Source organism: Zootoca vivipara, chromosome 16 (genome assembly GCF_965207765.1).
Source record: "Zootoca vivipara chromosome 16, rZooViv2.hap1.1, whole genome shotgun sequence".
Taxonomy (NCBI): domain Eukaryota; kingdom Metazoa; phylum Chordata; class Lepidosauria; order Squamata; family Lacertidae; genus Zootoca; species Zootoca vivipara.
The window spans coordinates 27,645,418-27,659,739 of NC_142599.1; the positions used below are offsets into that span (position 1 = coordinate 27,645,418).

At 46.7% G+C, this 14,322-nt stretch overlaps 1 protein-coding gene across 1 annotated transcript in view; it reads right to left on the bottom strand.

Moving 5' to 3' along the window:
• The window catches only part of NRXN2 (neurexin 2), a 308,880-nt gene that overhangs the window by 201,374 nt on the left and 93,184 nt on the right, over nt 1-14,322 (bottom strand). The window contains exon 4 of the mRNA XM_088659270.1: nt 3,391-3,692. Within this exon, the coding sequence (XP_088515396.1) occupies nt 3,391-3,692 (302 nt within the window). The remainder of the gene's footprint in view (nt 1-3,390; nt 3,693-14,322) is intronic.

Here is a 14,322-nt window from a genome sequence, read left to right on the forward strand (position 1 = left end):
GAGTTCAAAATGAAGCAGGGCAAAGGCTAATAGAGTTCTGTCAAGAGAACAAGCTGGTCATCACAAACACTCTATTCCAACAACACAAGAGACGACTCTACACATGGATATCACCAAATGGACAGCATCGAAATCAGATTGATTATATTCTCTGCAGCCAAAGATGGAGAAGCTCCATACAGTCAGCAAAAACAAGACCTGGAGCTGACTGTAACTCAGATCATCAGCTTCTTATAGCAAAATTCCAGCTTAAACTGAAGAAAGTAGGAAAAACCACTGGGCCAGTAAGATACAATCTGAATCAAATCCCTTATGAATACACAGTGGAAGTGAGGAACAGGTTTAAGGATTTAGATTTGGTGGACAGAGTGCCTGAAGAACTATGGATGGAGGCTCGTAACATTATACAGGAGGCAGCAATGAAAACCATCCCAAGGAAAAGGAAATGCAAGAAAGCAAAATGGCTGTCCAACGAGGCCTTACAAATAGCGGAGGAGAGGAGGCAAGCAAAATGCAAGGGAGATAGGGAAAGATACAGGAAACTGAATGCAGATTTCCAAAAAACAGCAAGGAGAGACAAGAGGGTCTTCTTAAATGAGCAATGCAAAGAAATAGAGGAAAACAATAGAATGGGGAAAACCAGAGATCTGTTCAAGAAAATTGGAGATATGAAAGGAACATTTCGTACAAAGATTACCATAATCAAGGACAAAAGTGGTAAGGACCTAACAGAAGCAGAAGACATCAAGAAGAGGTGGCAAGAATACACAGAGGAATTATACCAGAAAGATATGGAGGTCTCGTACACCTCAGGTAGTGTGGTTGCTGACCTTGAGCCAGACATCTTGGAGAGTGAAGTCAAATGGGCCTTAGAAAGCATTGCTAATAACAAGGCCAGTGGAAGTGATGATATTCCAGCTGAACTGTTTAAAATTTTAAAAGATGATGCTGTTAAGGTGCTACACCCAATATGCCAGCAAGTTTGGAAAACTCAGCAATGGCCAGAGGATTGGAGAAGATCAGTCTACATCCCAATTCCAAAGAAGGGCAGTGCCAAAGAATGCTCCAACTACCGCACAATTGCGCTCATTTCACACGCTAGCAAGGTTATGCTTAAAATTCTACAAGGCAGGCTTAGGCAGTATGTGGACCGAGAACTCCCAGAAGTGCAAGCTGGATTTCGAAAGGGCAGAGGAACCAGAGACCAAATAGCAAACATGCGCTGGATTATGGAGAAAGCTAGAGAGTTCCAGAAAAACGTCTACTTCTGCTTCATTGACTATGCAAAAGCCTTTGACTGTGTCGACCACAGCAAACTATGGCAAGTTCTTAAAGAAATGGGAGTGCCTGATCACCTCATCTGCCTCCTGAGAAATCTCTATGTGGGACAAGAAGCTACAGTTAGAACTGGATATGGAACAACTGATTGGTTCAAAATTGGGAAAGGAGTACGACAAGGTTGTATATTGTCTCCCTGCTTATTTAACTTATATGCAGAATTCATCATGCGAAAGGCTGGACTAGATGAATCCCAAGCCGGAATTAAGATTGCTGGAAGAAATATCAACAACCTCAGATATGCAGATGACACAACCTTGATGGCAGAAAGCGAGGAGGAATTAAAGAACCTTTTAATGAGGGTGAAAGAGGAGAGCGCAAAATATGGTCTGAAGCTCAACATCAAAAAAACCAAGATCATGGCCACTGGTCCCATCACCTCCTGGCAAATAGAAGGGGAAGAAATGGAGGCAGTGAGAGATTTTACTTTCTTGGGCTCCTTGATCACTGCAGATGGTGACAGCAGTCACGAAATTAAAAGACGCCTGCTTCTTGGGAGAAAAGCAATGACAAACCTAGACAGCATCTTAAAAAGCAGAGACATCACCTTGCCGACAAAGGTCCGTATAGTTAAAGCTATGGTTTTCCCAGTAGTGATGTATGGAAGTGAGAGTTGGACCATAAAGAAGGCTGATCGCCGAAGAATTGATGCTTTTGAATTATGGTGCTGGAGGAGACTCTTGAGAGTCCCATGGACTGCAAGAAGATCAAACCTATCCATTCTTAAGGAAATCAGCCCTGAGTGCTCCCTGGAAGGACGGATCGTGAAGCTGAGGCTCCAATACTTTGGCCACCTCATGAGAAGAGAAGAATCCTTGGAAAAGACCCTGATGTTGGGAAAGATTGAGGGCACTAGGAGAAGGGGACGACAGAGGACAAGATGGTTGGATAGTGTTCTCGAAGCTACGAACATGAGTTTGACCAAACTGCGGGAGGCAGTGCAAGACAGGAGTGCCTGGCGTGCTATGGTCCATGGGGTCACGAAGAGTCGGACACGACTAAACGACTAAACAACAACAGACTTGAGTGAAGGTCGTAGCCGTGGCAATGGAGGGAAGGCACCAAATTTTCCCCTTCACCCACCAGAAGTTCCTTGCTGCAAAGGAAGGTGGCCAGAAGGGGAAACAGCTCTGCAGAGGGGGGCAAGATGGAAAAAGAGGAGTTGTTTTGGGAAGGACAACCTCCTAAAAATGAGAGGTGTCCTTGGTACTGGGCAGCCAAGGGAAGCACAGAGGGTGGAAGAGCAGGTTGGATGCCACTGGCTTGGCCTGGAAAAGGAGATGGTAGGGAGGGCTCTGCTGGGCTGCAGCAGAAGAATGGCATCCCCTTAGCTGAGCAAAGCCCACACACCCTGCTTTTGGCACCAGACCCCAGCTGTGGCACATGTAAAGGTAAAGGGACCCCTGACCATTAGGTCCAGTCGTGACCGACTCTGAGGTTGTGGCGCTCATCTCACGGGAAGAACATCATGGCAAGGAGGCGGCCAAGCTGGCCCCAGAGAGCAGCCGGAGAAGCTCTGTAAACTAAGAAACAGTGCTTGAATTTGCTCCCCACCCTTCCAGACCCCTTTCCTTCCATGTCATATCTTTTAAATTTTAAGCCTGATGGGAGGGGTTGTCTTTATTATTATTAATCTGTGAACCACCCTTGTGAGACCCTCCTCTGCAAGATTCTCCCTCCCTCCCCAAAAGAAGGGATAACTCAATCTCTTGCAGAAAGGAGGGATTAGACCAGGCACCCCCAAACTTCGGCCCGCCAGATGTTTTGGACTACAATTCTCATCTTCCCTGACCACTGGTCCTGTTAGCTAGGGATCATGGGAGTTGAAGGCCAAAACATCTGGAGGGCCACAGTTTGGGGATGCCTGGATTAGACTCAAGACCCGTCCTCTTGGTGGTGTCTGGTTTATGGTGTCTTGGCTAGAACAACCCAAAGTGCTGTTCTCACCCTAGAGAGTGTGCTGCATCTTAGAGCCCTGGGCCTCTATCCCACACACACACACTTGCCCACCTCCCTCAGCATGAAGCCATGCAGGTAGCAGCAGCAGCTCACCTGGCGCAGGTTCCTGGTTACGCGGATGTCGTGCCAATTGTTGTCGTTGAACTTGCCATTGACGGGCTCCACCAGTGCCTCGAACGCCCCCGAGCCCAAGTTGATGACCAGCCAGACAGCGCCGCTCTTGAGCGACAGGTTGACGTAGTCCGCCGACTTTCCAGTGTGGAGCATCAGGCCGTTGCGCTGCAGGGTGCGGAAGGAGAGGGTGATCTCGTCGGTGCTGCTCTGGATGGGGTTGTGGGACAGGTCGTAGCAGAAGAACTCGTTCCCCTTGAACGTCGCCACAAACTCTTCTTTCCCTGCAGGGGAGGAGGAGGAGAGACCGAGAGAGAGAAGGTGCCAGGGGCAAAGAGTGAGCGGCACTGTGCACACAATGCATGTGAGAACAGCCTCCTTCAGGGCTTCCTGTTGTAGCAACAGCTCCTCTCCTTGCACATGCCGCCCTCTCAGTGCACTGCACAGAACGCAACAGTGAAACCACTGGGCCACTGGCATTAGGAGACTGACGGACAGCGGGAGGCCTGTGCAGACGATGCTTGCAGATTAAAAAACCTGGCAGATGCTGTGGCATTTCTTGCATACTTCAAGCCCGAGAGTGATTTATTCTTAAAATTCAGTTAGAAAAGCTGGTGGTTAGCAGCAAACCCAAACGTTTTTAGGATCATGCAAGTTACTCCTGGTGGATTTACACCCCATCTTTCCTCCAATGAGCTGAAAGTGGCATATACGTGGTTCTTTCCTGGCCCCCATTTTATTCTCTGAATAACCCTGAGAGGTAGGCTGGGCTGAGGGAATGAGTGACTGGCCCAAGGTCACCCAATGAGCTTCATGGGTGAGTGAGGACTTAAGCTCTGGTCCTACTCCTATTTGCCATTACTGTACACCATTGCACCGTGTGTGTGTGTGGGGGGGGTTTAAAATAAAATAACAGTCATAGGAGAGCCCCACCACCACCTTTTGTGCTGAGACCACAGCAAGGGCATTGGAATAACTTCCCTCTTCCCCCTGCAGCGCCCACAACTTCAAAAACAAAAGCAACATAACAATTTTCTTCTTGGTAATGTTCGTCTGGTCTTTCCCAAGGGCTCTCTCCCCGCTCCCGACCAAATATTTTGATTTAGGGTAGCTACTTACATACCCATCACCATAAAGGATGACACATATTTGAATACGCTATAGGCGTAGATGCAAATGTAGAAATAATTGTGGTAAATTTAAACAGAAATGCAATCTGTGTCACTGTAGTGGGGAACAAACCTTAGTGAGGGGGTCTTTCTAGCCCTCCTCACTCTCTCTAAGGCAAGGGTAGGCAACCTAAGGCCTGTGGGCCGGATGCGGCCCAATTGCCTTCTCAATCCGGCCCCCGGACGGTCCAGGAATCAGTGTGTTATTACATGAGTAGAATGTAAAATTTTATTTAAAATGCATCTCTGGGTTATTTGTGGGGCATAGGAATTCATTCATATTTTCCCCCCAAAATATAGTCCAGCCCTCCACATGGTCTGAGGGACGGTGGACTGGCCCACGGCTGAAAAAGGTTGCTGACCTCTAAGGGCTTGTTATCTTTCATCTGGGTGGAGATAGTCCTTCAAAAAGGGGGGTGCCTTCAAATGTTCCCACTTTAGCCACAGGGCATCCAACAGCAACCATAAGAAAAATTGGGTGAGGATGACAGTAGCAGGTATAACTGAGTTACCAGACTTTTACAGAGCTCCCCTCTCCCATGCTCAAAATAAACCCTTCTGGGGAGTCAAGCAACCCCTGCCCCACCCTCCCTGAAGCCAGCTGGGTCCACAGCTAAGCCTTGCGCTCCAGACGCCTCTCCCCCCCCCCCACAAACACTTACTCAGTTCCGACCCGGGTGCGTGCATGAGAAAGCTGCGATTTCACTGTCTTCCAACTGATATTAGTAACACCCCCCCACTTCAATACGCACACATGCTTTCTCACCCCCCCACCCCATATGCACAGAGTAAATGTCCCTCTTCTCCCCATGACACCTGCCAATTAACTTGCCATCCTTTGCCGCCTGGGAAACAATTTCTGCTGTCTTTCCCGCTCCCTTCAGCCCCACAATCATTGTGTCACTGAAAGTCATTTGCTCCTGAAGCCCAGGCGGGTTTATTTAAGAAGGAAGAAGGGAAAGAGAAAATGGAGGGGCAGGATGGGGGAGGGAGCCCTCAAATTGTTACTGCATTGAGGGCTGTGGCTGAAACAAGGAAGGACAGCTGGGCCCTTGGTGGGGTGGACATGAAGAGAAAGAAAGAAAAAAAAGAGAATGAGAGAGAGAGAACGGGTACATATATGAGTGTACAGACACCAATGTGGGATCTAAGGCACTGCTTTGCCACCTTTACTGAGCACAAGGATCTCAGTAGCAATGTTTCGCACTGGGGGATTAATACAGTGGTACCTCAGTTTACCCAGGTGGCGCTGTGGGCTAAACCACTGAGCCTAGGGCTTGCCGATCAGAAGGTCGGCGGCTCGAATCCCCGCGATGGGGTGAGCTCCCGTTGCTCGGTCCCAGCTCCTGCCAACCTAGCAGTTCGAAAGCACGTCAAAGTGCAAGTAGATAAATAGGTACCACTACAGCGGGAAGGTAAACAGCATTTCTGTGTGCTGCTCTGGTTCGCCAGAAGCGGCTTTGTCATGCTGGCCACATGACCTGGAAGCTGTAGGCTGGCTCCCTTGGCCAATAACGCGAGAGGAGTGCCGCAACCCCAGAGTCGGTCATGACTGGACCTAATGGTCAGGGGTCCCTTTACCTTTACCTTATTATGCTTTTCTATTGTTGTAAATATATTTCTATGATACTGTGGTAGAAAAATATGTCTTGATTCCAATTTTTAGCGGATTGCTTCAGACCGTAGATCGACTTGTGCAGAACTCTGCTGTGTGTTTTACTGCCAGCCCGGGTCTACGGAGCAGAGGCGCTAGAGAAAGCGTGCCGGGCGGTAATTAGTGGCTCCTAATTGAGTCATAAACAACTCAAAGGAGTCCTATATCCGTCACAAAATACATACATACATACATACATACATACATACATACATACATCTGGTTACAGGTAGGTAGCCGTGTTGGTCTGGGTCGAAGTAAAAATAAAAAAAATTCCTTCAGTAGCACCTTAAAGACCAACTAACTCAGTTGGTCTTTAAGGTGCTACTGATGGAATTTTTTTATAGATACATACATACATACATTCATACATACATACGTTGTACTACACTTCAAGGTTGTCATACACTACTCTCCCTACCTGTAGCAAAATGTATATAACAACCTTGCAGGCTGGTGTAACCCACTTTCTCTAAGCCATGGTCTTCCCCCAGAAGTATAATAGTGATCGGCTTTATCTGTATTATTGGCATTAGCAAAGTACGTAATTTTTAGAACGCTTACAAAAGATGAAAGTTAGGAAGGTCACGAACTCCTGCTTTTGCTTTTCAACTGACACATGACTCTGCAATCACAGCTACACAGAAATTGTGGACACTTGCACCTTTCCTTCTGTGGGGCAACAGCAATTAGCCATCACTTTTCCACCAGGAAAGAGCAGTAGAAAATGGCTTCTAAAGAAACCAACACTACCCAATAGATCTCTAGATAATGGGTATTTCACTCTAGCCTTCTCATTCTCCCACTGTAGCCTTCCTCTGGCAGCCAGCTCACTCACCTGGAGGAATTCCTGCTCAGCAAGCGAGTGTTTAAATACAAAGCTGGGATGCACGGTGCCAAAATTCTGTAGGAGGCCCCACTTGTCATCTTTTCCTTGAGTTCTGCCTTCTGGACTCAGAGTTCTGCCTTCTGGACTCAGATGGAATCACTGCTCCATCCCTTTGCACCAGCAGAGTTGGAAGAGGTGCTGGTGCGGCAGAAATCTGCCAGCTGGCATTGCACCCAGGTAGGGTGCTGTAATGGCCACATTGGCATGACATCACAGGCCAAATAGGGCAGAGCTGGGGTGTGCCAGGGGAGGAGCAGGTTCTTTATTGACACTCTATGCTCACTCGGGTTGGTCCTGCCCCCAGATGGTGGCACAATATTAGGTCTGCAATAATAATAATAATAATAATAATAATAATAATAATAATAATAATAAATTTATCATTTATACCCCACCCATCTGGCTGGGTTTCCCCAGCCACTCTGGGCGGCTTCCAACAGAAAAATAAAATAATCGATTAAACATTAAAAGCCTCCCTAAACAAGGAGCAGTGTTGGCCTCCACAGCCATCCTGGGGAGGAGAATCCTGTCAAAAGCCTGTGCTGACAAATACCCTCAACTAAAGTTGCCACATGTCAGGAATTTCCCAGGGAAATCGGCCTGCACTGAACTTTACTCCTGTCTGAGTGAGGTGCACAAATTCCGGGTGGCCAGGGTATAAATATTACATTATTATTATTATTATTATTATTATTGAGATGCAAAAAACCAGAGCAAGTTGCTTTGGGGGATTTGAGGCTGGGACAGGCCAGTGGTCTTATTTTTGCTAATAAGAGCGAGCAGGGATGCCAGACAAAAACCAGGGGCTGGGAGGGCAGGCAGCTGAGCTTAGCTTGATGCTTTTGCTATTCAGTCCCTCACAGTGCATGCAGCCAAGCAGTCTGCAAGGTTGGAATTGGCAAGTGTTTGCTTAGCCTGACCTCTGACTGGGAAGACTTGCAGATCAGAATAAAAGAAAGAAGCTAGGAATCTCTTTGGATGGGGCTCCTAGCTCAGGCTAGCAGCTCAACACTTCAAAGGAACAGAGCAAGCATCCTGAAAGGGTAATTTGCTCTTTGAGCAGCAGCTTGTCATTAAGCTGCATTACAGCTGGTGGAAAAACTTTTCATAAGCAAATGTTCAGTGAGTTTTACAACCTGATGATCCCATCCACACTCATTCAGAAGTCAGTCCCATCGAATTCAGCAAAGTTTACTCTGATGTAAATGCATACACAGGACTGCAATATTATAAGAGGTGATAAAGAATCAATATTCAAGTTTGTAGAATAGATGGAAGTTAGAAACCATTTTAATTAGATCACAGATTCCCACCCCATTTCACATCTTAACAGAGACCATTACTCATTCCAAAAAATGTAAATGAAGGATCTTATACACCAAAAATCTAGTTTTTCATCATGCATTCAAAATAATAATTAAAAAACTCCATAATATAGCTTTACCAAAATCTATGGACAGAGAGGTTCAATAGAAAACACTGAGAAGTAGACTGCAGTTTATGAAATCTACAGCACAAAAGCACTGCCACGGGAAGTTGCCATAGGAATTCTTGGGTGGGTGGGTGGGACTCTGCAATATCTTCTTCAATTTTGTAAGAAACATTTTTGGATAGGGAGGTAAAACAGAGGACAGATTAGCCCCTGTACCGCAGCAGCTTTCCCCACATTTTGAATACTGAGCTAGAATAACAGAATCGTAGAATTGAAAGGTATTCCAAGGGTCGTGTGGTCCAATCCCCTGCAATGCAGGAAAATGCAAGAAAACCAGAAAATTAAAACCTTAAAAAAACCCAACAACAACCAATGTGTTCTTTTAACTAGATAAAACCTGATTTATTGATGCACAAATTTCATCTGCATCATTACTGCTCGTTTTCAGTCTGGTGAAACAGAAATCAGTTTTTAAAATTCAAATAATACTCTTGCAGCAGAATCATGGTGGTGTTGGATTTCACTCCAAATCAAATCAAGTTAATAATGCTTAGTCAAAGGGTTTGGACAGGCATTCAGCAATACTATAAAAATCACGTGGAATATATTCCCTGGAATTCTTAAAACATCACCTATAGCTGACTAATAGAAAAGAAAAGTTGGCTACCAAGGTCTGCTACAGTTTGTGGGCTTATGCACATCCACAGGAACAAAAAGCAGCCTTGAACTTCCTGAGTTAGCACATTCTTTTCTTTTAAATCTCTTTCTTTTCTTAATATCTTTAACACGGCAACATTTATCTATTACTAGCCATAATCACGCTTCTACATTAGTGTTGTTGTAGCAACAGTAAAATACAACAAAGGTTTGCAGATTGTTAACTGCTACCTGTAAAATTCTGCAGGGACTCAGGAAAATGCAGAGAAGTGGTCGCCGCAGAGGATGGTTTTATCACAACAACTTTAGTATGAAAGAAGTACTCAAGCGGAGGCCTGCCAGACCCTTTCACGGCTGCCAGAGCACGTCCAGCTTGTGCAGAGCTTTGAGAGAAGGAGAGAGAGGTACCGCTTGAGCCGCAAATAAAACCTGGGTCAGAACTGCTGCAGATTCTAGCACAGCCTTCACTAACCTGGTGCTCTCCATATGTTTTGGACTGCAATTCCCATCAGTGCTGGCTGGAGTTGTAGCCTAAGACACCTTGAGGGCAACAGGTTGATGAAGGCTGTTCTACTAAGTATGCTAAATACATACTCAGAAAATGAGTGCAGTTCTCAGTATTGCATGACGAACTGCAGAACAGCAGAATTATAGCAATGACCTCCGTAGCACATAATTTGCCCCTTCTTGACCCTTTTAATCCCTTTAAGAAAGTGAAAATGAATTTAGCTTTATATATGATGCATAAAATAGAAATATAGGAAGTGGTCTTATACTGAGTTGGACCATTGGTCCATCTAGCTCAGCACTGTCTACACTGACTGGCAGCAGCTCCCCAGGGTTTCAAGTAGGGAACAACTCCCAGTCCTACCTGGAGATGCCAGCAGGGATTGAACCTGGGACCTTCAGCATGCAAACCAAATGTTCTACCCACTGAGCTACAGCCCTTCTCCTTAACCTTTGTAGAGTCTATACATAGCGGGAGGAATTTTTGAACTGGGCTGCACATAGCATTATGTCTGTAAGATCTACTGTATGTGGCCTGTGTTGAAGAAGCAGGGGTGGTCAAGAGAAGCTGTTATGCTTACATGGTCTAAAAACCAGGCATCCCCAAACTTCGGCCCTCCAGATGTTTTGGACTACAATTCCCATCCTCCCTGACAACTGGTCCTGTTAGCTAGGGATCATGGGAGTTGTAGGCCAAAACATCTGGAGGGCCGCAGTTTGGGGATGCCTGGTCTAAACAGCCACTCTGCCTTTGATCCTACAGACCAGGGTGCTCCTCATTCCCAGATGCAATATCTTTGGTTATGGCTCTTTTGTGGAGAGAGGGGGGATCTTGGTATATTCCCAGAGGCACTCTCCTCTTTAGAGTAGGGCTCTGACACTCTGTTAAATGCCCCTTTGTCTCTATCCCGCAACTGTCTTGAGTTCTTTGCGGTGGAGTGGCCTTTCAGGAGCCCCTTCCAATAAAATAGGCCCCTGAACAGAGGGGTCCTGCCAGTCCCTTTGGTGCATCAGAAGAGGAAACATCTCCGTGCCCTTCCCTTCTCTCCTCCCCAATAGAGGAGCTTCAAAACTGCTGGGTCAGGGGGGCTGTCCTGGCGTGAGATAAACTGTCCCCAGGTCCGTTCCAGCCTGGCTGGAGTTGGGGATGCTATTAATTTGCTGCTAACCCGAGGCGGCAGCCCTTATTCCGGCTGGCTCCCAACTTGCTACGGTAAGCACTTTTCTCTTCCCCAGCTCAGTGACCTTGGGTTGCCGCCATCCCTCTAAATCCCATCCACGCCCCAAATGCTGACCTTCCTGGCTCAATTCAAAAGACACAGACACACAAACCCCAGGACGGAGTGCAGGAGGAGGAGGGAAGCGGCAGACAGGAGGAAAAAACAAGATGTGCTGGGGAGGAAGACGACAGAGGCAGTGGGGCTGGGTGTGTAAAAATGAATGGCCTAATGACTGGTTTAAGAGGGACAACCTGAGATCTCCCACAATGCGGGGCCGGGTGGGGCATGCAGCTTTGTGTTTGTTTGTTTACTTTACTTACTTATGAAGATTGAAGTTTTTTGTGACACAAAACAAACAAATAAGCAAGGAAAGGTACATATAGTGTCTCCTCTTTCAATTCATAGAGTCTTTTTCACAGTTCGTGTACATTTGGTATGAGACACTATTGGGGGATTGCACCTCCCACACAAGCTCCGCTCTATTGCAAAGCACCTTGATTTGTAAGGCTAACCTCTCTGATCCTATACTATGCAGTATTTGTGCCCACCGAAAGTATTTGCTATGGGTGTTGTTTGTACAGGTAGGTTGGACATTAAGGAAAGAGAAGATTGCAAGAGAAGATTGGAAAGAGAATAGCAAGAGAAGATTGCAAGCACGGAGAAGGCCAAGATGAGCAGGGCCGGCTCTAGGTATAGTCCTGGTGTTGCGGGGTGCCAGGGCACCGGGCTGGCAGGTGGGGCGCTGCGCGGTGAAGCCGCGCGGAAGCCATGCTGCGCGCTGCGAGGGCACCAGAGTGATCTCCGCGCCTCAGTGCCAGGGCGCCCAACCTGCTCGAGACTGCCCTGAAGATGAGGTCTACTTGGAAGTAAATACCACAGAAAAAGATAGTGCCTCTGAACATATGCAGAATACAATCTGTCTCCACAGTTCCACAATGAGGGTGATGCATGCAGGCTTAAGCCCTGGGGTCTGAAACTGAATGTGGCATTATTTGTATTGACTTGATGCTCATCCCACTTGTGCCATGCCTAGAAAGCATAGGTCGAAGCAGATTTCCCTTTGCCCTGCTCCTTTCCAAGGGAAAACCTGTTCTTTAGCAAAACAAAATGGTAATCTGGGGCAAACCTGAATTGTCCAATTAAGCACTAACTAAAGAATGTGGGGTTTTTTTTGGAGGGAAGCAGAATTAGTGGGACAAGAGGAAGTGAGGATAAGTCCTTATTGACTAGCCTGGTTTGTAGCCTCTGGTACCTCGGGTTACAAACGCTTCAGGTTACAAACTCTGCTAACCCAGAAATAGTACCTCAGGTTAAGAACTTTGCTTCAGGATGAGAACAGAAATTGTGCTCTGGTGGCGCGGCAGCAGGAGGAGGCCCCATTAGCTAAAGTGGTGCTTCAGGTTAAGAACAGTTTCAGGTTAAGAACGGACCTCCGGAACGAATTAAGTTCTTAACCAAAGGTACCACTATAATTCAGATTGGGAAGTGGGTGTGTCACAGCAGTGTGAAAGAGACCCTTCCATCTACGAAGCAGGAAAGGAGCAAGGAAGGCAGACCCTGAGCCTGTCAGTAAATTAATATTCATAGATTCAAAGATGGGTTTATTGGAGCAGCCTTGGAGCTATTGGGGGGGGGCGATTTTAACTTTTTCTCTTCCTGTCATCATTGCTCGGACAAAAGAATTCCTCTCTGAAGTTGCTACTTGCTTTTCAAGACAAGCCTCTGCAGGTGACAGAGAGAGCTTCTTTTGAAATGCAAGTAACAGCTTCAGAGAGGATTTGGGAGGGGCAGGGATGTTCTCCCCAGTGAGATCCACCTGCTGCCAACATTAACATCATTTTTGCAACATACAAAGATGTACTTCTTCTCTTAGGCATTAAAGGGAATGTGACAATCAATAATTTTACTTCTGTTTTTGTGTTCTATTTATTGGGGGCGGGGAGCGGTATTTGTTGCTGTTTATGTGTTCTACCTACCTGCCTGGGACATCCCTTCCAATGCCCCACAAGAGAGGGGAAGAGGACAAAGGGTTAGGGAGGAGAAGCAGGTGTCAACTTTCTGAGAGAACATAAATGGTCCATTGCCCTTTTACACATACGGTAGTGATTAATTTTCAAGTCATTAGTTTAGAAGAAGGGTGGCATTCAGGACTTACTCTGAGCCAAGGTTCATGAAATATGTGACATAATGATCACGAAGGTGCCTCTGAGCATCCTCTCCCTCACTGAATAACTACAGTTACAGGTAGGTAGCCGTGTTGGTCTGACGTAGTCGAAACAAAATAAAAAAATTCCTTCCAGCAGCACCTTAGAGACCAACTAAGTTTGTCATAGGTATGAGCTTTCGTGTGCATGCATGTATCTGAAGAAGTGTGCATGCACACGAAAGCTCATACCTATGACAAACTTAGTTGGTCTCTAAGGTGCTGCTGGAAGGAATTTTTTTATTTTGTTTTGAATAACTACAGTTCATCCATCCACATACATCTGGGGGAAATTCCACAGGTAAGATCTTAAGGGGTTGGGGGGTGTTTTTAAAAGGCAGCCCTGCTGTAAAAGGGGGAAAGGCCCATAGGTGCCTGTTGATTATCTGGCTAACCTCTAAAGATGTGCTCCCTGCCTCAAACCCTGGAGAGCTACTGTCAGCCTGTGAGGGCAACACTGGGCTGAATGGACCAGTGGCCTGGCTCTTGGTATATAGGGCAGCTTCCTATGATCCAAGCATGGGCCAAATGTCACATCTTTCTCTTTCTCTCTTCCTGACACGGATGCCTGGAAGCTCCAAACACGTTTCCTGCTCTGAGCTACATGCTTTCTCATAAGAATATGTTTTTGTCTCTGCAGAGCAATGCAAACCGACTCTGGCCCAGGCACGAGTCTTGTACCTCAAGGCGGACGTGTGGAGCAGAACATTTTAAATGGAACAAATTTGCTGTTTCTCTCTCCCTCTCCTCAGTGCCCGCAGCAGTGAATGAGCAAAATCAGCCCAGCTATCAATTCCCTCCTCTTCTTCCCTGCTTTCCTCCAACCAGCCCTGAGAGCACTGTCTTCAAGGTGACTGGGGGGTTCACAAGACGCCCTCCCCACACCTATTGGCAGGTCTGTGCAGCAGAGCCCTGTCCAATACAGGCTCTCTGGGGACTGAACTGACCTCCTGCAACTCCCAGCAGCCCCACTACCCACCCAGTGCACAGGCAAGCCCAGCTAGGGTGATGGGGACTCAGGCTCTGCTGGCAGCCCCAGGCAAAGGGCTGCCTGCCTCCAGGTTTCCCCTTTGCCTCCGGGCATAGCTTCGGAGGAAAAGGCCTTCCCTTAATTATTCATTGCAACATTATGAGATCATCCTTATTCAACTATTCCAGTGCAATTTACAAAATAATAATAATA